The following is a 27,998-nucleotide window of genomic DNA, read 5'->3' on the forward strand; positions in this document are numbered from 1 at the left end:
CTAACTCAGTATGTTTATTATATTTAGAAAAGAAGCAGACTGAAAACCAACTGATAACAAATTATTGTCATTTGTACAATTATACTAATACAATTGAAAGGATCTACCAATTTTGAACTTTACTTTTGACTTCTATTTGGAACTTAAAATGTTGAAACAAAGTGCGTATTACCAAAAGGTTTGACTCACACTTGTTCATATTCAATGAAAATAGAACGACTGAAGTTATCTTCGTACGAACGACTATATTGACATATGGTATAAATACTATGTTTTTATTTTACGGATGCATTTGTTTGCACATATATCCTGTAATCGTTCCATCCGTTTGATTTCTCGTTCTTGTGCCTCTGGAAAAAACAATAGAACTATTTTCAAAAAAATAACTTTAAAATTAGAAATCTTGGCAACTGTTAGTATATTGCAGCAAAATCCTTTCTTTCGAAGAGACACATGTACAGAATAGTCAACATATTGAATATATCGTTCGAGTCTGTAACGTTTATTTAACCAACAACAACATTTATAGGTTAACTAGTAAAATAGAAAAGCTTGACTGATTATCTGTAAACCAGGGGCCGTGTCAACGAAGCTGTCCTAGGACTTGGACATGTCTTAGGATGGTCTTAGGCTACGTCTTAGTCCTAAGTCAGGTTAACGAAAGTCTCCTAAAATAAGATATGTCCTAAATTTGGTCCTACAGTTAGGATATACAAATATGTGTCTTAGGATAGTCCTAAAGGTTATAATGTTCTTAAACGTAACAAAAACGACAATTATGGCATAAACTCAATATTAAAAATAATAATACAATATTAAACTATCATATACTGTTATTATAAAATTAAATTAGTAAGATGTAAAGATTCAATTGTATTACATTAAATTATGCTGTGCTTCCATTTTTGAAGCCCAAAAAATATTATCATCATAAGCAACATTTTTGCAACGGTGCAATATTAATTTAGATATGGGGGGAAAAAATCTTTTTTAATAATCCTGATTTCTTTACATGTAATGAAATCGAGTGTACCTAAGGACAAAATTTGCTGCACGACTGTCGCATTTAACTAGGTTTTGTTACTATTTACTTTTGTTTTCGCATTAAATTTATTCATATCCATATTTAATAACTTATACGTATTTATTAATAATTGGTGTACGACTGTCGCATTTAACTAGGTTTTGTTACTATTTACTTTTGTTTTCGCATTAAATTTATTCATATTCATATTTAATAACGTATTTATTAGTGTTACGTTATAACTTTAACTTTAATTTTACGTTAATTTTTTTCAATATAAGAGTCATCCTCCCTATCTTTACATATAGGTACTAAATTACAATAAAATATATGTCATAGAAATCTCTACATATTTTTTTCAATAAAATGAATGTGTTAGAATGGTCCTAGGACCATCGTAGTAAGGACTGGCCTAAGACATGTCTCAGACACGTCCTAAGACCATCCTAAATAATATCTTAGGACATATCATAGGATACTTTGAATGACACGGCCCCTGTACTTTTGAGTTTTATCGATCACATTCACATATTCTTGAAAATTTAGATCAGAGTATGACTTTTCACTGAAACCTGCAAGAAGATTATACTATCAACAAAACAATAAACAAATCTAAAATTCAAAAGTAATATTAATCAATCTATGACGATCGCATCCTTGTGTTCAGATATTTAAAAGCAAATTGAATACTATCTTCTCCAAATGTTACTATACTGAAACTTGCTTATCGACATAATAAAGAGTCAAAAAAGATGAAGTTAACGTATCATTATCATTGAAAATAAACTGTTCCGTTGATTAAACTCTAACAGTTTTAGAAACCCCAACCCCATGTTTGTAAAAACGACAACTAACGTAAGCGCTCCAACCAGCCAGCGTAAGTCTACAGAGAGAAGATACAGAGACACAAAGAAAGTACATGTCCCCTAAGAATCCGCCAATATTGCTTGAAATTGTCATCAAGCTGCATACCGATAGGTCTTTTTATATATTAAATAATTTTATGATAAGAATAAAAGTTTATTGCACGATATGTAAATGTAACTTACCCTTTTTAGACTCTGGATCACAACTCTCTTTACAACGTTTGAAGCACTTTGCAATCATCATAAAGGGTCTGATAATCAAATTGAGAGGAGCTGGAACTCTGGTACGATAATCCATAATGACAGCATATCTCCAATATCTCCACAATTTCTCAGAATTAGCTTGCACAATCTCAAAACGGTAACTACATACATGAAGGATGGAAAATACTATGTATGGATTAAGTATGTTAAATGTCACATTAACGCATTTATTTAAGATCACATGTTTTTCTTGGTATATTGGAAACCTAGAAATGAGCGTATATCTGATATTCTTTATTTATTTCGAAACTATTTTTGAAACGTGATAAGAGCATATCTACAACAATAACAAACTAATTCTTTTAGGAAACTAAGAACTTTTTGTCAGATTTCTCCCGTTTTCCCATCATATCTCACTTTAAATATATCATAGTCTCATATTTATGTTGAATGATCATTGTTTTTTTCATTGTACTGTTTATGGATAAAATATTTTCTATTAAAAAATGTTGTATTGAAAAATGGTCACATTAGTGGACGACAGCTTATGGATACATTGTAAATAAACAAATATTTCAATTGATGATATAAAAATAATTTATGTGTTTTATCATCGCTAAGTGTCACATCATTTCTGTATTTCAAACATACCTAAACAGAGCAATGACAAGATTAACCAACAACAGGTTAGATATGAGCATATACAAGGCAGCAATGACGATCAGAACCCAGTCATACTCATTGCATCTCTCCATCTCACCAGGATTACTCTCCCACAAACTTTGGTTTGAAGTACACGATTCATTATCATGATTATTTGCTAAAAAAAATAAAACAAATCATTTTCAGAAAGAAAATCGAAATATCATTTGATGGTTCTTTTTCAGAAACAAACGTTTGTTTTAACGCATTTGTCCTCATTGAAAAAGGGTCAGATATTTCTTTTTATTTAAATTCTTTCTATCCAAAAGGATAGCTATATAGGTATGTTTTGTTATTCACAAATCCCATTTGATCAATGTCATTTTTTTTATCAACACCATTATCTTTTTTTATTGTCCATTAGCATCTTCTAATTTATTGTGTTATCATTAGTAAAAGGTTTTAGCTGTATTGTGACCCTGGCATTCAGTAATAAACTCAAATGGTAAAAGTTGAATGGCGTATACAAAGCTGAAGAACATATCAAAATTAGATTTTGTTTCCCATGTATGCATTTGTATATCAATCTGGGCGTTAGTTTTTCCCATTCAAATTGTTGTACATTTGTCAAGTCGCGAATTTAATGCTTGCTATGCGGTAAGGATTTTTTAAATAATTGAAAGCCATACAATGGCATATGCTTGCTCATATCCACAATTCATAGTAAATTGACTATAATAATTTATCGCTTTAATAGTAAATTTGTTTAAATTTCACAATCACGGAAATTATTTCTGTTTTTTCACTTGACGCATATAAAATTCCTTGAATAGGTTCAAATGTTAACGGAATAATTTAGATCTAATTTTACTCAACATGAAGTATGATTCTCGAAAGTCCAATGCCTTGTTTCGACAGATACTGATTTGAATACTTAATTTAAGTAAAAACTAGAGGCTCCAAAGAGCCTGTGTCGCTCACCTTGGTCTATGTGAATATTAAACAAAGGACGCATTTGAATTCATGACAAAATTGTGTTTTGGTGATGGTGATGTGTTTGTATATCTTACTTTACTGAACATTATTGCTGCTTACAATCATTCTATCTATATTGAACTTGGCCTAAGAGCTTCAGTGGAAAATGTTAGTTAAAATTTACAAATTTTATGAAAATTGTTAAAAATTGACTATAAAGGGCAATAACTCCTTATGGGGTCAATTGACCATTTAGGTCATGTTGACTTATTTTTAGGTGTTACTTTGCTGTACATTGTTTCCCTTTACAGTTTATCTCTATCTATAATAATATTCAAGATAATAACAAAAAACGGCAAAATTTCCTTAAAATGACTAATTCAGGGGCAGCAACCTAACAGCAGTTTGTCCAATCCATCTGAAAATTTCATGGCAAATAGATCTTGACCTGATTAACAATGTTACTCCCTGTTAGATTTGCTCTAAATGCTTTGGTTTTTGAGTTATAAGCAAAAAACTGCATTTTACCCCTATGTTCTATTTTTAGCCATGGTGGCCATCTTTGTTGGTTGGCCGGGTCACGCCACACAATTTTTAAACTAGATACCCCAATGATGATTGCGGACAAGTTTGTTTAAATTTGGCCTGGTAGTTTCAGAGGAGAAGATTTTTGTAAAAGATTACCAAGATTTACGAAAAATGGTTAAAAATTGACTATAAAGGACAATAACTCCTAAAGTGGTCAACTGACCATTTTGGTTATGTTGACTTATTTGTAGATTTTACTTTGCTGAACATTATTGCTGTTTACAGTTTATCTCTATCTATAATAATATTCAAGATAATAACAAAAAACAGCAAAATTTCCCTAAAATTACCAATTCAGGGGCAGCAACCCAACAACAGGTTGTCCGATTCATCTGAAAATTTCAGGGTAGTTAGATCTTGACCTGATGAACATTTTTACCCCACGTCAGATTTGCTCTAAATGCTTTGGTTTTTTAGTTATAAGCCAAAAACTGCATTTTACCCCTATGTTCTATTTTTAGCCGTGGCGGCCATCTTGGTTGGTTGGCGGGGTCACCGGACACAATTTTTAAACTAGATACCCCAATGATGATTATGGCCAAGTTTGGATTAATTTGGCCCAGCAGTTTCAGAGGAGAAGATTTTTGTAAAAGTTAACGACGACGGACGCAGGACGACGGACGACGACGGACGCCGACGGACGACGCCGGACGCCGGACGCCAAGTGATGAGTAAAGCTCACTTGGCCCTTCGGGCCAGGTGAGCTAAAAATGCTGACCATAAATGGCCAATCGATTTCGATTAATTCTTCTTTAATAATGATAAGTTATGTATCCAAACGAAATATAAATTTAAGAAACAATCTATTTCATTCAATAAATGGTTTCCTTTTGGATTTTGAAAAAATACGCATTCCATAAACAATCAGATAGCAAAAATGGCAAGCACACATATATGTACATGTACCTTTTACCGTATGCGGAACACGTCTATTGGCTAATATCTTATTACCTTCTAATGTATCCAAGAAAATTTCTCCATAAATCTGCCAGTACGGAATGTACATAATCTTCCAGATCCTCCAGTAAGTCCAATCATTTGTATTCCACATATCATAGTGCGCTGGGTACATATTAGCATGATACAACACACCGACACCCATCATAAAGACAAACAAAATACCGATAAATCTAAATAGGTCTTTAAGCTAGAATAACAAACTTAATGAATTAAAATAACAAAAATTCGATATGTTAACCACAGTACCACATAACTTAGAAATGAATTGGAGAAAACAAGAGGTAGAATTTAGAGATCTGTGTTAGATTTTATCCTTATATCAGATAAACATGTTCTACTGAATACTAAAAATATTGAGGTAAAAAGTGAAATGAGGACTTTTTGTGGATGTTATGTAGTACTCATTGAATTAATAACAATAATCCAAAATGCAACAAGCAAAGCCTGTCATATTATAGAAAAGCAAGTTCAATCAAGCGCAAATCTGATTGTTTCCTGTAAAGATGAGAAATCAGATTTTAATGCATTAAATATACTTTTCAGGTGTGACAACCATCTTTTATCAAAGAGGCTGGAATAATATTTAAAAAAAATGTTTATACTTAGGAAGGCAACTACATAAATGTATGCAGTAATGTCATAAAAGAAAATAGCAGAAGGCATCATGAATTATTGTATAAGTGAAATAAAAATTGAAAAAAAAATCTTTTTCTACAAAGAACTTTTTATATACTCAGAAGAATTATAGTTAAGCGGGAGATGCACATAATAATTATATCTTTCATTTTGTTAGACTATATACTGCAATGCGATTCCTAACATATAAATACTACGACACAATTGAAATGTGTAAAAGCATACAATGAAGACCTACCATTTCCTTTATCATAATAATCTTTGGTCCTAATTTTCTGGACATCAAAATTGAATGAAGAAACCTCATATACACTGTGAATAAACTAAGACTGTAAAATCGTCTAGATAAAATGCCGTTGATATCATCATTATAAGTAAATCGAACTGACATGGCTACAAGTGTTATCCAGTACGATATGAAGTCAAGAGAATTCCAAAAGTCGTAAAAATATCGTGTCACCCTGTAGTTCACGGACAGACTCAATGGGTTGTCTTTCTCCTCCTCTTTTGTAAATCTACTCTTGATGATGTCAGTATTCCAAGGCAAAATCTGCAACCAATATTAAAAGAAATGGTTACAAATTTAAATATACTACATGTACGTTATATAAAATTATTGTCAATAGGAATAAATTAAAAATCATGCAACTGTCATACACGTGTGAGGGTTAGCTAGCTAGAAAAACCAGTTTAATCTACCATTTTCAACATTAGAAAATTCAGTGAAATTCCATGAAGTCAGGTATCTGACAATTCTTGTTCATTCGTTGGATTTGTCAGAGTTTATTGATTTTGCCATTTTGATTAGGAATTTTCCGTTTTGAATTTTCCTTACAGTTCGGTATTTTCCTTTTATTTTACTTTTTTTATTTCAAAAAGTAATATATACGTTAACTGTATGTTTTCCTTAATATGTCTTGTTGTCGTCTCATCGAGGAACACCGGTACTACAAATCTCATTTTATTCATGTGTTTTGGATTTTTTAAATACATTTGTACATTGTCATTGTTCAAATATTTAAGAAGAAAGATTCAAATGTAAAGTGAGCAAACCTCTCATTTGAAAAATATATAAAAATCAGTACACTTCATTTAAACAAGGAAATACAATTCATTCAATTCATTATTCAACTCATTTTAATAATTGATAAGCATATTAATGTTTTTCTTCAAATATTTAGGGAGAAAGATCTAAATGTAATGTAATCGAACCCCTCGTTTAAAAAGTATATCGACGTCAGTACAATTTTATTTAAACAAGGGTATATAATGTATTTCAAACACTATTTAATTCATTGATTAACATATTGAAGTATTTTCACGTGTGGCAAAATAAAAGTGTTTGTACTCTGATCATTGTTGAAGGCCGTACAGTGACCTACAGTTTTTAATGTCCGTGTCATTTTGGTCTTTTGTGGATAGTTGTCTCATTGACAATCATACCACATCTTCTTGTTTATATTTGTAGACAAGCTTACTCCTCTATATTCCTCTAGAATATCACCTAGTAACCATATGTAAACCAACCACTCATACACCTGAATGGAACCAATGTTCTCAAAAGCTGATAGTTGAGTAAGTAGGAAAGCACTATAACAGACCATTGCAGCAACAAAAAATACCTGAAACAAACAGCAACAAAAAAAATGAAGATTAGTTTTAATGTATTTTTTACACACTGATTATTATTTATGTTAAACTAATTCATTATCCTGAATTTGAACTTTCTTGTCTGATAAATTTAAAAACTTTGAACAAACTGTATTCCGTTTGGAACAATTAAATAATATAGTATTGTAACTTTATCTTGGTCATTTTAATTAGCTTTCCCGTACCGCAGTTTTTCTTAATATAACTTACATAGTGTATTAAAAACCTGGTTAGTGGCGCTGAAAAAAATCTGAAAAGCCGTATATTACTTTTATTAACTCTTTTATCACGCTGGCAACCATAAATGAATCCGTTCTACAATATATAAGAAATATCAATAAAAAGTGGTGTAATCAAGATGATAAAAAAAAGGCAGTGGATATTCGTCCTGCTAACCGGACATATAGTCAAAAATGTCTATTCATCCGGTTAGCCGGACAAACAACATTTTTTACAGTTTTTCGCTATTTGTCCAGCAAAAAAAAATGATGAAGACATAACATCGTGTTTTGAAGGAGATAGATAAACCATGTCGAGCAGTTTTGAAATATATTGTCCAACATCGTTTTATGAATAAGAACTCATTCTAATAAAAAAAAAAACTATACATTTGATTCCCTTTTTTTTTTATTCTAAAGGATTTTGGGGAAAAGGGGGGGGCAAAAATAATTATCTCTTATGTTGTTATGCATATGAATTTCCTGTAAGGTAAATAGTCGGGCCAATGATTATTGGCTTCATTAGACATCTATGATTCCAAAAGATCCTGAATTAATTGTTTCCGTGAATTTTGGTTAAAGTAGGTTCTCGAATGATTATGCACGATTCTTCATTTAAATTATTCGGCTATTTTTAATTCATAGGAAATTAAAGAAAAAGATAAGCACGTGTAACCTTATATAAGATACAAGAGGGAAATAAAAGGGGGGATACCCCAACCCTGCTGTAATATTCCCAGTCCATGCATATCAGTGCATTTTCACAGATCTCCATTTTCGTACAACTTAAAAATAATGCATCCAGGCAATTTTGATATGGTATTTTTTTCCGAATGCGTTTTGCCTCCATAATGTAAATGGGGGTAAATTTTCAATTTGATTTTGATTTCAGGCTTATATATCCTCAATGCTCTTCAACTTTGTATTTGTTTGGCCTTTTAACTATTTTGATCTGAGCGTCACTGATGAGTCTTATGTAGACGAAACGCGCGTCTGGCGTATAAAATTATAATCCTGGTACTTTTGATAACTAATTATTCCTCACAGTTAACATGTATACGCTATTTTTCTGTAATCACTCCTCTAGAAATGAGTTAAAAGCAATCACATTGATTTCTCTCTTGTTTTCTTTATGACATCTTAAAATATAAATCACGATCTCCGATTCAAAAAACGGCCATAACATTCGCGCATTTGTTATCCGACACCTCATCCGGGAAACTTTCTGCGTCACATGACACTTTTATTGACATTGAAGATTTGCGCATTCGCAGACGGATGGCCGGACGAAAAGAGATTTTTAACTATTCGTCCGGCTAGCCGCACAAATAGACACTCAGTAAAAAAACTTCATCAAAGTGTTTTGAGGAAATAGAATACAGATGCATTTGAGGTATTCATCGAAATACCCCGTTGACAATCGCTTGTACCAACAAGCAACTCAGATAAAACAAGTGAAACTGTGAGCTACTGCCGAGAGTGTATAATTTTAAAAGTGTAAAAATAAGCAAGTGTTCTGTTAACAGGAAGTTGTTGAGAGAGAAATCTGAAAACACATCACGTGGTATATCTGACTTGTATAAACCCTGAAACCAAATTTCAGAAATTCTTGTATTGTAGTTCCTTAGAAAAATGTGACGAACATTTTCAACTTGGCTATCATTTGTAAAATGAGAAAAGTGTTCAGTTAACAGGAAGTAGTCGAGTGACGAATCTGAAAACGTATCACACAATATAGCTGACATATGTAAACCCTGTAACCAAATTTCAGAAATCCTTGTATTGTAGTTCCTAAGAAAAATGCGATGAAAATATTCATGGGACGGACGGACTGACGGATGGACAGACAGAGGTAACACAGCTTACCCCCACCCTCCCCCGGCCCCCTTTTTGAAGCGGGGTATTAAAGATATAACGACAATTCGACAAGTGTCTACGACAAAAAGTTTTAACAAGGAAGAATTAGTTCTTATGATTAAACGTCAAATCACTGTAAATTGTCAAATGTAAGAAACATAAATATGCAGGCATATAACCAACAAAAGAATATTAACCTTAATTGAACTGCTCTGAGAACATTCTTATTACAAAATACAAATGTAACCAACAACAAGTTAAACGTTATGAAAGTATAAAAAATATACTAACTCAGTCTATCTAACATACCAGCGTTATTCAGTTAGCTTATTTTGTTCAGTGCATATTCGAATTAACACGAAAAGTTCTGTTGTGCACTTTATTTTGTGGATTTGGGATGAATATCACTATAGATCACCATAGAGCTATCAACAATGGGCAAAAATAAAAGCCATAGCATGCCAATGCAGGACGAATGTAAATTAATCCAGACGAGACAAACTAATGGCCAGCTTTATGCACAAAACAAAACTGTCAACAAGATGTAGGATCATGAGTTTTCATAACTGTTTATAAATATTGTAAAGCAAAAAGTAAAATGACAAAGATATCAGACTGCAAGCATTAAAGCAAAACGGAAAGTGTCAAATCAAATGACAAAATAAAAAAAACTCTTCACTCGAACATATATTTAAATATGATTAAATTTTCACATACACAATCAATTTTAGTATCAATATATATAACACAAATTTAAAAATTGTTACTTCTGTGTTTGTGAATGCCGTGCCTCAGAACAGTTGTATAACACCTCACCATAAGAGCAAACTACACTCCATTTCCTTTTATATATAAAATAAGAATTAGTAAAAATACCGAGCTCAAATGAAAGTTCAAAATGGAGAGTGCCTTATCAATGGCAAAATCAAAAACTTAAACACTTTAAACGAAAGGAAAACGACTGTCGTATTCCTGACTTGGTACATACATTTCCTGATGTAAAAAATGGTGGGTTAAACTTTGTTTATAGCTTGTGTAGCCTCCCACTTGTAAGAAAGTCGCATACAATTTCATTATATGGACAACAATGTGTGAGCAAAATTTATATACATAATAGGTAAAACTGTCAACAATTGGGGTACAGCAGTCAACATTGTGTAAATATCTTAATCCCTATAAAAAGTAATATTTTTTTTTGACAAAGAAAATCAATAATGGCATAAAAACACTATATAGAGCCTCTATAGAGCCAGTACATAGCAAAATGGAAGACAAGAATACAAAAATGACCATACTTTTTTGTCATTTTTTATTTATATGGATCTTGGCTGTATACCAGCTTTGATTATTTGTAATATCTTCAATTTTTCACTTATTCTTACAACATTTGTATAAACTTCAAGATTATAAAAAAACGTTTTTTTTTCTAAAGTGAACATTGATTGGTTAAATATTTCTCAGTGTGTTTGAATTTATTTGATAGCCTTTTGGTCATGACTGTTTGTCTCTAATATTTAATTAACTGTGCATTTGTATTCAGATATCGCAGATCAAATTTATTCGTTCTTTGTGTAATCATACGTTTTTTGATTGAGTTAAGTCTGCTAATTGATATTTTATCGTATGTTTTTATATGTTGTGATGTTATACTATTGTTTCAGAAAAAGGGAGAAGGTTTGGGCCCATTAAAACGTTTAATCCCGCTGCAAATGTTTGCACCTGTCCTAAGTCAGGAATCTGATGTACAGTAGTTGTCGTTTGTTTATGTAATATATACGTGTTTCTCGTTTCTCGTTTTGTTTATATAGATTATACCGTTGGTTTTCCCGTTTGAATGGTTTTACACTAGTAATTTTGGGGCCCTTTATAGCTTGTTGTTCGGTGTGAGCCAAGGCTCCGTGTTGAAGGCCGTACTTTAACCTATAATGGTTTAATTTTTAAATTGTTATTTGGATGGAGAGTTGTCTCATTGGCACTCACACCACATCTTCCTATATCTATATAGCACAATAACAAAATGGTGGGATGTATAAATAATAAGCCACTTTAGATGTATATTAATAAAATTAACGGTACCAATGTTCTTGCACCAGATGCGCATTTCGACAATACATGTCTCTTCAGTGATGCTCGTGGCCAAAATATTAGAAATCCAAAGCTTATATAAAAGATGAAGAGATATATTCCAAAAGGTCCAAAATGTATAGCCAAATCCGTGAAAGGAATCAGAGCTTTGCATGAGGGAGATACATTCCTTAATTTATAATAATTTCTAATATTTTGTAACAGCAAATTTTAATAACACAAAACATCCGTATTTTCATGCCAGTACCGAAGTACTGGCTACTGGGCTGGTGATACCCTCGGGGACTAATAGTCCACCAGCAGAGGCATCGACCCAGTGGTAGTAATAAAATTAACGGTACCAATTTTCTTGCATCAGATGCGCATTTCGACAATTTATGTCTCTTCAGTGATGAAGTCAGTACTCAAAATTATACATATTTTATTTATGAAGTAGAAACGAAATATTTATCAACAAGGTTTTATCAACAAGGTATCTTTCGATGAATGTTTTAAAACTTTTTTTACTTAACAGGGTTCATCAACTTTTTGATCAGACACATGTGCTGTTTATAAAGTCTGAGTCACAGCTACATGCTCCAGAATACCAGATGAGTTGAGTACCATAAATCTAATAAGCAGGAATAGTTTAAATTGCTGCTTAGAAGGGGGTAAATAATAACTGCAAAATTAAATTTCTTGTTTTTGATACTGCAATAACCACTGGTGTAAAACTGAAGGTATAAATCTGATCATGCAGCGGATAACGCCATGTATGTTGATTCTTAAGTTTCTAGTTCTTGTGGATATATAAATAGAACCCAATCAGAAAAGTTTGGGTTGTTAATGTAAAGAACATCATGAATATATCTGAAATTAATTGATCTGGTTTCTTTTATCATTTTGTTTTTGACAAGTGTCTGAAGGAAGTCCGTCTTATACAAAAATACTAAGAGGTGAACAAGAAGAGGCACACAATTCTTTTTTTTGTAATGTGGTAAATTTGTTGAAAGATCTACCTTCAAAATCAAAAATATGTTTTCAATTAGAAACTCGAGCATACTTGAGAGAATATCGTAAACATAACACTTTAAAGCATTAACCGCAAATTTTCTGTTGATACTAAATTAAAAGGCGAAAAATCATAAAATTGTTAATAATATTGTTAAATATTGATACTTTTCTAACTTTGATTGCGTTTTTAGAAAATTACGCTCCAAGATTATCAATTTATTCTACATTATATTTAGGAAAACAAATTGATCAGTATAAATGATGAAAAAAAAGACAAATAAACGAAAAATACCGATTTGGTTTGGCATGCCACAAAACCAGGTTCAGCTCGCCATTTTTTCCTTTGAAAATGTCCTGTATCAAGTCAGGAATATAGCCATTGTTATATTATTGTTCGTTTCTGTGTGTGTTACATTTTAACGTTGCGTCGTTTGTTTTCTCTAATTTTCTCTAATTTTTTAGTTTAAATTCACATTGCGACGTGTCACTGTACTTGTCTATCCTAAATTCATGTATTTGGTTTTGATGTTATATTTGTTATTATCGTGGGATTTTGTCTGATGCTTGGTCCGTTTCTGTGTGTGTTACATTTCAGTGTTATGTCGTTGTTCTCCTCTTATATTTAATACGTTTCCCTCGGTTTTAGTTTGTTAACCCGATAATGTTTTTTGTCCATGGATTTATGAGTTTTGAACAGCTGGTATACTACTGTTGTCTTTATTTACAAATAAAATTTTGTGAAACAGATGCGAAAGATACCAAAGGAATATTCAGTCTCATAATTCGAAAATAAACCTACAACGTGATGTCGAAAAACGAAGAAGACACTATAAGGGCAATTGAAAATCCTTAGTCGAAAAAATAGGATTTGTACGATTCGATAATTTTCGCAAATACTAACAAGAACCGGGATAAACTCAAGTCCCCCGATAGGGTTTGTTGTTCCTGTTCTACAAGTCACACTGCCTACTTACTCTTGCAAAAATACACTGATGTGAATATGTGTCATAAAATAACAGGTTTGAAAATGTCTATCCTATAACCATCAGACGTTTCCAATTCTTAAATCATCTGTTTATTACCTACCCACCAGAAATCTTCAAGATTTGCGCCTATTTCCCGGTACCATATTTTGTTAAGACGTCTTTGTGCGCAGCTGTATGCAATAAAGTCAAGCATAGCGTTGTCAAATGCACATTCCAATGGACTGACTTTTATATTCCATACAGTTTGTTCCGTTAAAATCAGATCCATTGCTACTTCCGGTTCCTCCTCATAAAGTTTTCTTTGTAAATCAATAGCTCGTTTTTCAAAAAGCCTATAAATGAATATGGTCTTTATTTTCGTAAATATTACTTTTAAATTAACAAAACTGCAAGTATACATAGTATCAAATGTGATATCACTGTCGCTACAATATCGACTAGTCTGAACCTATATTGCATGGTATAGTGTTGACTAAGCTCCAAAATTTAAAATAATAATACAATAGAACAAAATAAGCTCATAAAAATAAATGATTCGTTTCTTTTATTGAACCAATACAAAAATACGTGTTCATATTAAAACCAAATGTATGCACTAAAAAGTAACACAATAGCTTTTTTTCGTTTTATTTAATGTTAAAAAAAGCTGTGATTATTTCATATATTGCTGATACGATTTATGAAATAACTGTAACGGTACAAGATGTGCATTTCTACATGTTGTTTATGCGGTGATGTTAAAGATCAACACATTGGAATGTCCAAACTCGTTTATTTGGTTTTTATATTACAGTGCATGCATTTTTTTCATTTTGCTTCTGATCATATAAAAAAACTAGCTCCGCTATGCATCGTTAGGAAGGTTTAGATAGAAAAAACCGATGTTTCCCATGGTGGTAGCTTGCAATTTCAGTGGTTGTCGTTGGTTGTCCATTTGTCAAACTGTTTTTTTTTATGTACATACATTAGGTTTTTGCAACAGTTTTATCGTTTTCATTGTTTAAAATTTAGTTTTTTCTTTCCTTTGGCCAAAGAAAAATTTAAAAATGATTTAACCGTAAAATATTGTAACTCTACCTGGAATGTTCTTTGATTGAATCGTGCAAGAATTGATCTTTTCCGCTTTTTGCCTTTTCTGCCATTCTTTTCAATACACAGCTTGCCAAAATAGCTGTTACTGCAATAGAATATATCAGCTTAATAAATTAAAACTATACAGCATTTATAGTTTTCATCTATTTCATAGTATTGATAGGAGAAACAAGCAAGATTTGAGTATTTTCCCGTAAATATTTAATGGAAAAAAACTTTAACAATGTGATTACGTTCTGCTTAGAATATATGCTTTGAATTAATAATTCTACATCCATCTGAGTATTTTGAATATACTCGTGTTATATTAAATAAGAAATTGTATGATAGCAATTTGCTAACAAAAGCGGAACTTTCTCATCACCAGACACATGACCAAAAGAAGAAAACATTTTCGACTAAAGTTGAATAATGATTCTTAGTTTGTTGTTAATTCTTTGTTGTTGTTAGAGTTATGAAAATATTTATCCATCCACGTCTCTACAAAAGATACAAGAAAAATCTTACACAACTGATTGTTACATTTAATCCAGAACAAAGTAGCTAATTCTTGTCTATTTGCAAACAATGCCCATATCAGTAGGTCATGGTAAATTTCTTTTCTCTGTGTTTCTGCATTATCCTTGTCAACTCGGAGTTCTGTTTTGCTGTAAAATCCTGATACAAAAATTGAAAGAAACTGTGAACGTATTTGTGTAGATTTGAGACGATGTTTTATAAATCTTTAAAAAAAAATCTACAATCGTGTTGTATTATGATCCAAGATTTCTCGTTGATGTCATATCCCATTTCCTTCCAATCAGCATTATAAAGGGGCATACTTTACAATTTATATAACCTCTCCGGAAAATGTACAAAAATAATCAATCACATAAAATGGTCTGTTAACCTAACTTGATACAGGCATAATGTGAGAAGACTGAACCAGCATAATGTTTAGAGACAACAATCTCTATCCCTTTTGCCGTTCTATCCTATAAAAAGTGCATAGTCCTACTACTAACAATGCATCACTTAATTGAACTATGACATAAAAGACGGCATATAGTTTAAAATGCATGGTCAAAATGTGCTTGCTATTAAAGGTAGCTAGTGTTTTATCCTGCAATTGGGTGTCCTACTATACAGACACAGCCCTACAGCCATCGCTATGCTGTATCTGTATACTATACAGATATCGCTTGAAAGCTCCGCCAACTTCCAGACTAAGTATTGTTTGAACCTGTGTGACCACAGAATGTGTATTCCAGAACTTTGCATTCCAATGACGATGACAATTGTCAATTTCAAAACTTGAATGTATATGATTGTTTTACAAAAAATCAACCAGGTCAATTTCAGCATGCATGTTTAGTGAATGTCAAGTCTGAAGCGTAGGACAACTCGAACACTTCTGTTTCAAATTGGACAATGTTTCGTTATTTGTTTATACTGTTGAAATTAGTTGTTATGTTAAAATAGATAATTATTCACCTTTAGCGATGTATTAATGTTGACCATTCGAGATTCTTTTTTTTGCGAACCTGTCTTTAGCGTAATGTGTGCTTTTGGTATTACTACGCGGGCCTCAAGGAATTACAAATCGAAAATAAATGCTAAATATGTTAGTTTTTATGTCTTTCAAAACAAAAACAATATACAGAATCAATTGCAGGATAAAGACAATAACTGTTTAGTGTCTTTACATATCAGTTGTATTTGTACTCGGCTCGAAACAGGTGTAGTAGCTCGCTAAAAGCTCGCATACACCTTGTTTCCTAGCCTCGTACAAATACAGCTGATATTTAAAGACACTAAACATCAGTTTTTTTCTTATATTGATATGTCGTCATAATTAATTTGTGAGATTTTGGACATCAGTAAACGACTGGTGTCCTTAAAAATAGGGTTGAACATATAGTGTATAATTAATTTAAATTCCACTGCATTTTGATTTTGATAGCGAAATCAACATTTGATTGGTTGAAACGTTCACACGTGATGTCGAACAAAACTTCATATTCACCTCTGAGTATCATTTTCCCCTCTGACATTTCGGGACTAAATTGCGCAACGTTACGCGCGGTTTATGTACATAACGTCATGAACTTCTTATTTTCAAAAAAGCTTTTGTAAATATTATTATCGTGTTCAAATTTATTTCAGATGTTAAAACAAAAAGACTTATTGAATAATTAATGTTTATCCGTACTGTTTATCGATATGTATGTCGTGTTGAGTAATAAAAACAAGCGAATAAGTCAGAAAAATGCCGGTATGCAAACTTATATTTGAAGTTCAGATAGTATACACAGTTTCGGCAATGGAATTAAACAAAATAATTCATTTCCCTTGGCCTCGGGACATATGAAGATTTGTTCACCCTCGACAAATCATATTTTCCTCGGGCAGAGCCTTCGTGATATATGAATATTCTTGGGTGAACAAATCTTCATATCTCCCTCAGGCACGGGAAATAAATGTATAATATATCATGTTTAACTGTTTTTCTGGGCACTGTTTTACTTCATTTTCGCGATCATGTGACTCAATATGTGCTATAAGATTTTGGATATGTTACACGCTATATACAGAAAGGCAAGCCAAAACTATTGTTACAGACGTCTATTAAGTGTTCAAAATTTTATTAGCTTTACTTGTACACCAGTCAGTGTCTTTTTCCTGTAGACTGGTTAGACGTAAAATTATTTCAGTTGTCTGAATATGACTGAGCTAAAATATTCCAGATTCCCATTTTCTGGATATAAAACACATTATCTGTCATATGTTTGATATAAAAATATAACATGTTTTAAAGGCAAGGTACTATATTACCAATGTTCAATATGAAGGTTTAGATTCAATAATTTTGCATACTTAGATCTAGTTGAAATCATTAAGAATTGATAATACATACTTCGTGGGTAATGCAAGAACTTTTGACATAGCTGTCTGCCGGACTGAATACACTTTTGGTAATTCTTCACAACCTGCTCATTATTCTTCCTGAGTGTAATAATTTTTCTATCTTTGAGTAACTTTTCTGTTGCAGAAATTGACGATCCCTTCATAAAATGAAACAATGCAATGCTACACGTGCAAACAATTATCAAAAAGAGAAATCATGTATTGCTTGAAATTAATGTACCTCTATGTTGCTATAGAGATTCTCACAGTATAAAAACCATTTGAATTTAAAGGACAAATTTCATGTCATAAGAACTAGAAGAAATTAAAAATCAATTCTTCCAGAGAACAATTTAAGGTCTTTCCACCTCGATAATAAGAATGAAATTTAAAAACGATGTTAGAAAATGTCACTCCTTGTTGATGTAAGTTGGTACCTCAAACTGATATAAAACAATAAGATTATTAGGTATATGAAGAAGACTTAATTGTTTTATAATGAACAAGAAAGAATTTTTAGCAAAGGTCAAAATCTAAAACGTCCAATTGACCTTTGACCCCAATTTCAAGTTCATAGGTCAGTCATCTCAAATCAAAGATCCAGGTCAATGACTTGTATGGTTGTGGAGAAATACCGATTTTAGATACAAAAGGGGAGAAAACTCCTATAAGGGTTGACCAAAGTACTTCGACTTAAATAGGTTGAAGTTGCGCCTTATTGTAAACAGATATTTGGCAAACACATCATATCATTAACTGTAACAGTTTCTTTTGAAAAACGATAACAAGCAAAATTCAAAATGTGTAACATGGCCTTGACCTTTGACCTTGACCTCAATTTTCTTTAAATGGACCATGAACTTCATATGAAAAGACTTTAGGCCTCTACGACTTATACCGTATGAATTGATCCAACCTATCGATTATCTTAAATCTACAAAGGGAAATAACTCTCATAAATGTCTTCCGATGAGTCAAAATTAACCAAATCTTTTTTAAGAGTAGACGAACAATGTTAAAATCTTTAACCGTTTTAGAGATATAGCGATAACAAGACAAAAGGGGACGCGGGGAGATAACTCCTATAAGAATAAGTGGTCGGTCACACAGGGTGAGTTTTGAAACCCCCTTTACTGTACAACTTCATTGGCCAAACATCCATTCGATATGTTGTAAAACAAAAAAGCATCTCAGACGGCATAATAAAGAATTAAAAAAATAATCAAATGAAAAGCAAAAGGTCTTTCCACGAAAAGTGGAAAGACCTAATTATTATTCTATCTGATCTACAGGGTACGTTCATTGTTGTAAATAATTTAAAAAGCAGCTGTTCGACATAGTATTTGATTGACAAAAATCCATTAGAAAGTTTCATAGTTAAACTGTGAATGACTGATTATTTGTAAATGTTAGCATATACATATCAAATGAAATAATAATGCAGTTATCTTTACTTACCATTAGTATAGACCAGATATGTTGACAGTCACCATCATTTGGACAGCTGCATTTTATTGTCTATAAGAGTATCATATAAAGCTAGAGTTGTAGATTGGTCATAATAAGCTTATGACAAATATGAAAATCATAACAGTATACTAAAATTCATCTGAGGTCAACTTTGCCAAAGAGAGTTGAATAATTTAATAATTTACTACAGAAGTAGCTATATATTTCATTGCACATAGTATGAGGTAGGTTTAACCTTCGAAGAAGGACGCAGTAATCAAATATTCAAAATCATATCTAAATATACATTGAAAATATTCAAGCCTAACACGCAAGTGTACGTGAAGGTTGTGTTCTTACATGAGCAACACGCCCAACGATTGCCACACGTTGAGCAGAATCTACTTCTCCTTTCAGAGGATCTGAGATTCCACCAGGTTGTGTGAGGGTTAAGTTGCTCAGTGTTTAGTTTCTATGTTATTTTCAATTTTATTTTAAACTTCTTTGACTTTTTTTCGTTGGTGTTGTCCAGTCGATTTTTTAAGTTTGAATGTCCCTTCGCTATCTTTTGCCTCTCTTTTATAGATTTTGTGTGTTACTGATTCTGGTTCTCTTTGTTCACTGTATAAAACCTTCTTTGATGAGTAAAATTTGAATAAGTTCTGTTTTAACTTTGTCGCTTTTTTTCAAAATTACTGGCAGTCTCAAATTAATTGAAAAACGTCTTGAAATCATCTTAATCATAGCAACATTTCAACCATAAACATACTGAAATACTGTATAAAAGCTGTCCTCTGACTAACAATAATCCTTAAAATTTCAATACCTGAACATATAAATATGGAAACTGTTGTCTGTCAAATTTTACTTTCTCCTCTTGAAGTAAGACCTTTACGTAGTCAACTCGGTTAGCGATAATTGCTTGTTTTAGGAGAATCTCGAAGTTCTATAAAAAAATAAATATCAGTTTACATTTTAAACAAAAACATGCAGTTATGTATTCAGTTATATGTGTTATCTTTTCTTAAAACTATTTGATTTTTCGAAGTGATATCTAAATAAAACAATTCGACTATACTAATATATAAATTAATGAAACATGCAGTTTTCTTTAAAATTATGGATTTGACTACCACAAACTCAGAATAAACGTATCGTTTTTCTGTTTAAATGACTTTTAATGTGCTGATGAATTCAAACGATTAATGTACTTTGTTTACCAAAACCTCATGTGTGGCTAATTGAATTTATATACTAAGTGTATATGTTGTAATGTGATACTCATATGGAAATATTCAAAAAATGTAGTTCCTATGTTTTTACTTTGTCTTGTCCTATTTGCCTTTTTTCAAAGTTTATTTAGGGCCTTTAGCCGTACATGTACCTCTGTTTTAAAGTCGTTATCACTGACAGGCATTTCCTGAATGAACTGGTATGCTATGTAGAAGTATAGTGGCAAAGAGGCTGGAGTCAGGGATGTTTGGTAACGCTGCATAAACTCTTTCACTTCACCAGTAACATTCATGTTATTACACGTGACTGTAGACACCGGTTTTATGCCATTATATGGAAATTTCCTTTTCGGACCAGCAGTATCATATGATTTTACAAGTATAGGACTAATTCCGTATTCAGAATCATGGTATAACTCTTGGTCTACAACGGAATAGATATTTTGAACCTCAAGTCTAGCGTTTATCTCAACTGAACTGGATATCAACTTCAACATTCAGTTTTAAGTAGCTGTATGTATAGTGGTATCAGTTATAATATTATGATTATTTAATAAAAGAGAAGCGGAGGATTAAAGGAATAATCAAATCACTAACTGTTTCCCAACATCCCCAAAGTTTGATACTTAGTGGTTATGTTTAATTTCAGAAAAATTACGCAAATATTTGATCATATTCTACACAAGGCATTCCCGAAAAATCTTGATTGGAAATAACATCAGATTATAAACCACTCAAGATTCAGTTTTCTATGTGATACTTAGCTAAGGGTTTGTTTGGTTATCATCCATTTATGATTTTTTACCCTGTTGTATCCTCTCTCTATTTTTCTTTGACAGCAGCACAGTATTATATCAAACAGCTGATGCCATAAAATACATAACTTTAAGAGATATAAGTCAAAAACTTGGATGATTATGTAACCTTCAGTATATATAATAAAAAAAAATCAAGCTCATTAAAAAGTTTTCATCTCGTCCATTTTCAGACGTGAATTTAACAGTATTGTTTTTGATAGAAAAAAGCGGTTATGATCATACGAATGCTTACTATGTGGATTTTTTGCTTACATCTTCGTTCTGGTATCTGTCGCCTTCATTTATCAAATATAGGTTTTACCTACAATATCCCTATATTCACCTAGGTTCTCATAGTTTTCCTCATTGGGTGTATCTTTGGCATAGCGTCTGTTTCTCGACATTGGTATAGCAGATTTCACTGGTCTTTCATCGTTATTTTTCTGACCTTGAGCCCATGCTCTTATAATCGACGTCACAACTACGTTAGAAAATTCTGTCTCGTCTTGCTGGTCTAAGTCGAATATGTTTACCTTAAATAATAAGCTTACACTATATAAAATAAACCATCAGTTCACAACATATGTTTAATGAATTATTCATGTAATTGGTATTCTCAACTTATCATGCGTGCACATTTTAAAAGTAATGTCTGATATCTCAATGTATATCATCATATTACTATTGCCTATTTTATTTGAACTCAAGGTCGATGATATATCAAATAAAAGGACTATATTTACCTTCTTTGGTGAATAACTATATCAATCACAAATAACTGATTATTTAAATTACTTTTACTTTTCAAAATATGAAACAAACATAGTTATGGTATATGTGCAAATGGACACCTCTTCGTCCAACTAACAATTTGTAAAAGTAAACCAGTATAGGCCAAAGTAAGGCTTTCAACACGGTGACTTTGCTCACACAAAACAGCAAACTCAAAATGAGTGTAAAACCATTCAAACGGAAAAACCAACGGTCTAATCTATATGACAAAAGAGAATCGAGATACACTTAGGAATAACACCAACAAACGACAACCACTTAACTAGAGGTTCCTTCATTTGTTTTTTTTTCTAATTTTCACTTTGATCTTTTTTTCTATAGTCATGAATTTCAAAAATATACTGGAACGATAACTAAACGATCCCTGATCATTTTTATGAATGAAAATATAACTTACAAAATGTCTATTCTTTTCTATTTCTGTTATATAATTCTTAACTCTTTTAAAATCGTCTTTTTGGAAATAAATTCCAAAAAGTAGCGGTGCTCTTATTTCGATGGAATCAATGCTGTAATAGAAATTACATTTCAATTAACCATATAAATTAAAACATTATGTTTTAGTTCAAGAATTTCCCCCTATAAAACCAGAGTTGACAATGCATCCGACCATTGACAGACCTTATTGAATGCTTTGGTTTCGACATATTGAATTTCTTGTTGACGGCATTGTCAGTAATTATCAGGAGCGTTATGCCAATGTTTCGGATAATTTTGCACGAATAATACATTTTTATCCTAAGCAAAATGTATGTTTTCACCAGAAGATCAACTAGCCTTCCATTTCAGACCTTGCCAATTGATTGCTATATAATTAAGAATGACGTTGTGTGACTACGGTGGATGTATTTACACACAACTACATACGATCAGAATGGATACGTTAATCCTGATCCCATTATAGAGCCCACATATCCTATTATATTCTTGAATGGCAAGTGGCAACAGACATTTTTCTATGGTGGCTTGAACCTGGTTTTATATGGATCCTCAATGCTCTTCAACTTTGTACGTGTTTTGCTTTATAGATATTTGGATATGAGCGTCATTGATGAGTCTTAGGTGGACGAAACGCACGTCTGGCGTACTAAATTATAATCCTGGTACCTTTGATTTATAACATTTAACTATTTATAGCTAGCCAAACATCTCATTTATATGACAGTCGCATACAATGCCATAATTTTGACATCGTTGTGTGAACAAAACAAACAGTCGTGATAGGTAAAAATGTCAAACATAGGGGTTACAGCATTCAACATTGTGGTATCATTTACAACACTGTATTAATCAATATATAGTGTCATATGTATTCATTTTTTTTTAATTATCTTTGTAAAAGATAAAGCATTTTTAATTGATTATTCATATATTGTTATCATATAATTGTTAGTCGATTACCAAGTAAAGGGAACAAAGTATACTGTTGTACACTTATCATAAATCGAGTAAGCGAAACAATTCTGTTTCACATACTTAAACAAAAGGAAACACATCAACTAAAAGAGGAATACAATGAAACAAAAGAAACACTGAACTGCATTTAAAAAAAACGCCAACATAAATATAGAAACGGACTATTTGTTAATAACTGTCATATTTCTTACTTGTTACTGTTAATTACTGTTTATTAGATTTATGTTACTAGTTCTTACTTGTCGATACATTCTGCAATTAGGTCAGCAGCCTTACCAGATCCTTTTAAAACTAAAACAGGTACACCTCGTTTTAAAACCTTCACCACGTGATCCAAAGTAGATAAATCTCCTTCAGCCACTATTACCAACACCGGGATCTTTATTTCTTTAAAATACGAATATTTATCAAAAGGATTTGTGTGTTAAACTACACTCCTCAACAACAACATTGAACGAGATGACTTTAGGAAAATCACGAAATAACGATATGATATATTACAAAAGAGCAAATGTACCAACTATAGCAAATAATATTATACTGTATTTAATAATAAGAAAACATGGAGGTGTGTTTGATTTTGTTTCATTATAACTGCCGACTGCAATAAATCAATAAAAATATATAGGTTATAGTCCTATTAGAATTTAGAGTATGTACGAAATAAATAAGCCTTTTTTTGGTAAAAGTACCAAAAGGTCAAGCAAACACCTTGATGAATATTTATTTTTATAATTTTTCATCAAACTCCTCAGAGTATATACTTTTGTAGATTCGTATAGAATAAATCAGCGAAAAGCCTTCCATTTATTAGACTTTCTTCCAGATATTGCTCCATTTTTGTCTAGTTTTATATACTGGTAGTTTTTATCTATAGATCTAGACGTATTTGCAGACGAAAAATGAAAAGCAACAATACAACTGCTATGCATTTGACAAAACATCATATATTTTTTTTAAATAAAATAAAACATACTCAAGTCATTTCCAAGTTCAACAAATGGAACATACTCCTTAGCAATACTTTCTAAAAGATCTGCATGAAAGATTTTGTATTCGTCAGAGTTTTGAAAGTTCAGTTTATAATACTTTTCTTCCACCAACTGAAATTTAAAACAAGAAAATAAATATATAAAATCTAAAAAATTTTGAATACTTCCAGATCAGTACTATGTGCCTGTAGTGTGCTTGTTTTTTTGCTTTAAGAGATTTGTGTCGATCCCCTTATGTTTGACCACATCTCCTTATCCTATAACGGTGTGGCTTCGAACTAGATTTTAGAAACTGTGGGTACTTGTTTTACATTTGATTTTTATGCTTTATTGTTTGGCTTCGTATCAATCGTATCAATCTGCCATTTCCACTGGTGTTTATATTTTGTTCTTATGTCTTGCTGTGTATATTCATATTTATTTGATTTTCTTGCAAAGGAGTAGCAGGTCCGGTAAGGACCGAATTTGGCCTCAAATTTAAGTTTAATCTGACAAAAGATTTGGACCACTTTTTAAACACTTAAGTGTCTATTTCATATGATTCAATTAATTTATGTGCAAGATTTTAACTTATTTAGTCATTAAAAACGATCCAATTCAAGCTCAAATATGACAAATCTACCAAATATGCGAAAAAATTTCACTTTTCAGATGGTTTTTGTCAAAAACAAAAGTGGCCGCATCCGTGTTCATCCTCAATCTTTACATATGTTATGTATTATCATCAAATACAACTTCCATTTCAATATTTTGGATGAACACGAATGCGGCCACTTTCGTTTTATCTGGAAACCGTCTAAAATTTAACTAAAATGCTGGAATTGTGAAGATTTCAGTAATCTAGCACGACTTCATGGTGCTAGTACCCAATATATGTGCATTGTATTGTCAAAAACAGCCCATATTTATATGGCAGAACCATTCTACTATCCAATAACTAAAAAAAAAGTTTAAATTTTAACAATTTTGTAAAACTGCTTTATTTTGGGGCCAAAAAGAGGTCTTACTGAACCTACTCCTTTAATGAAGGAAAAAATCGGAATTTCTTAAGCACCTTTCCAATTGAATACAATTTAAAAAAAAAAGTTCTTACCTAAATTGGCAGACAGATTGTAGCGTACAAGATTTGTGACTAAAGAACAGTTTTTGAAAAACCCTCATACTTACATCTGTTCTATGGCTTGCTGCATTTTCAACGTTAACTCTGTCCTGTACGTTTGGTTCGTTCCGTCGCAGACCCACTAGAGTTATGTTTGACTTGTCACTGTTGCCTTCATTTAAGACACAGAAATCGTCAATTGCTTCCCACACTAAATTGCTCACTTTCTCTGTTGATCCTTTGTATATGACCAAACAATCTACATTAAAATGAAATATAATTTATTATAAATTTAAGGAAATGATAAAGATTATACCGGTACATGTATACAGTTTACGTTACGAACATATTAACCTAATAATTGTTTCGTTTTAACGGCTTTTTTCGAGGTTTGTATATGATCGTTGATTTATTTTACCTATTGCCGATGGTGTTACGATATTTCTGTAACATAATAATTTTCCATTAAAGATATGACCGAAAGAGAAACAAAAGATACTAAAAAGGGGTATTTAAACTAATAAGACGAAAACAAACTGACAATGCAATGGTACAACACGAAAAACAACGAAAGCACAAAAAACATTTTACAAAACACAACATAGAAAATTTTAATGTGAGCAACACAATCACCACTTATCATGTCAATTATTACCGAGGTATTTTTTTCTTTTTCAACCTTGTGTTGAGAGAAGATATTATGATTACAAATGTATTTTTTAACGATAAATTACAAATAATTATGCCACATACCTTTTGCCCCTTTTGCTGTTTCAGTCAAACCTAACTGAAACACAGGTGTAAGCCATGGTTTAGGCACAAAGCTGCTAGAATCCCCGATTATAGAGAGGACCAGCCTAGGATATCTATCGTCACCCAATCTAGTAAGGTCTCTTGTTAGTTTTTCGACATTTGGTTCAAGTATTACTGTTTCAGTCATCCCGCTAAAAATATTATAAGGTTTCCAAAATTATGTTATGCTTTAATGGCATGCTTCAATGCTAATAATAAAGAGGGTGATCACGTGTTAACATGTTTTCTCATTACAGGAGCCTGTAATTGAGGGGTAGTTCGTCATTTTCCATCACATTTGTTTTCGTTAATGTTGTTTGATTGGCAATCATACCACATCTTCTTATTTGTGTATTCAAGTTTGAAGGAATTTCAGTGTCAAATGGTAGACATGTTATTGGTGTCCTTGTTTCGACATACTTTTTTATAGTTTCTTTTCGAGTTACTAACATCGTCTTCAATTAAGTAATTATTATCTGTAAATAATTGAACAAGTATGATAAATATGTAATTATAGTATATAATAGTACATAACTCAATGGAAATTAAAAAAAAAAACACATCCTACATAATCAGGAAAAGTAAAACCAGATGTATATATAGGTACGTTAACTTTTTACCACCACTTTTTACACGAAAATTTTTGCATTTAAATTAATGAGATTTCAAATAATCAAGAAGAATCAAAATGTAGAAAATAATACATATTATATTATTCAGTAATGACCATTCTACAGTGAAATCAGTTGTACTAGTCGGCATTTCTGGGGATAAGCAATAACTAGATACATTTAAATTAAAGGCAAAGGTACCTACTCCGATGGATAAAGTCGACCTTATGATCATTGTATACTGCCCCTATGACCATGTAGCGTACCAAGTACTATCATGTATTTATATATCCTAAACTCTCCATTTTAGGTTGGGTTTTTATTGGCACAAAATTTATTAAGGATGTCCGCTGCTCAGTTTCAAAATAAATAACTTTTCATGAAACTAGTATATATTGATAGGGGATTAATTGAGGTTTCAAAAAAAGCAAAAAAAATATAGGGGTCAATGTGCTCATTTTCGAGATATTAGCCAGTGGAATTTTGGCGGGAAAATGTTCACTCTTGATTTTTCATAGCTATATCATTGACCAGTCAAAGTCCTCAAATACTATGAAAAAATAAATAAGATTCAATGTAACTATTACAAATGGCTTATAATTATACATGTAAAAGATTTAAAAAAAGAAAAATTGGAGTTCATGGGCAAAAAATTTTAAGGCATTCAAATGGATTAAACCAGAGGATTCCGAAAATCTGACAAAAATTCCAAATCATGACAAGCAGACATCCTTAAGTGCTATTTTCATTGATGAATCGCTGATAATTAATTACAAATTGACAGACGGACTGATTTATTTATTATTATTTTCTACCATACCCACAAGATATTACTAAATTCCAGAGGCTGGGTCAAACATAATCATTTAATGTTACATAACGAGTGCAATTTTAATGTCATAGGAAAACAGTTTGTTCAATGATCATGGAGAGATCAGTAAAACTATGCCCAATTGACACATCACAAAACAGTTAAAATGCTATAATAGAAATAAAACAGTAAAGAGTTTTACCTGCATCTGAATTTTTCCGTCGCCAGCAGCTTAAGGGTCTCTAATCTTTTAAATAATCTTCTAAATTATTTTGTTTTCCATTGTCAAGTAAAATTATATAACAAAATTCAGTACTGCATGCATATCGAATACCTTTTTTTCTA

The 27,998-nt window shown here is 31.8% G+C and overlaps 1 protein-coding gene across 1 annotated transcript; it reads right to left on the minus strand.

The window, feature by feature from the left end:
- LOC134716540 (uncharacterized) lies at nt 1-27,998 on the minus strand. Its single transcript, XM_063579549.1, has 21 exons — nt 27,856-27,998; nt 26,193-26,383; nt 25,508-25,698; nt 24,325-24,451; nt 23,588-23,735; nt 22,330-22,441; nt 21,484-21,673; nt 20,496-20,767; nt 19,938-20,057; nt 19,121-19,180; nt 17,673-17,820; nt 15,284-15,433; nt 14,762-14,861; nt 13,785-14,016; nt 7,756-7,860; nt 7,374-7,517; nt 6,134-6,445; nt 5,251-5,446; nt 2,746-2,914; nt 2,074-2,255; nt 1-350 (listed from the first exon to the last, which is right to left on the minus strand). The coding sequence occupies exons 2-21, from the start codon at nt 26,377-26,379 to the stop codon at nt 268-270; spliced, it is 3,228 nt and encodes a 1,075-aa protein (XP_063435619.1). The 5' UTR covers nt 26,380-26,383; nt 27,856-27,998; the 3' UTR covers nt 1-267.

The sequence above is a fragment of the Mytilus trossulus genome, chromosome 4 (genome assembly GCF_036588685.1).
Source record: "Mytilus trossulus isolate FHL-02 chromosome 4, PNRI_Mtr1.1.1.hap1, whole genome shotgun sequence".
Taxonomy (NCBI): domain Eukaryota; kingdom Metazoa; phylum Mollusca; class Bivalvia; order Mytilida; family Mytilidae; genus Mytilus; species Mytilus trossulus.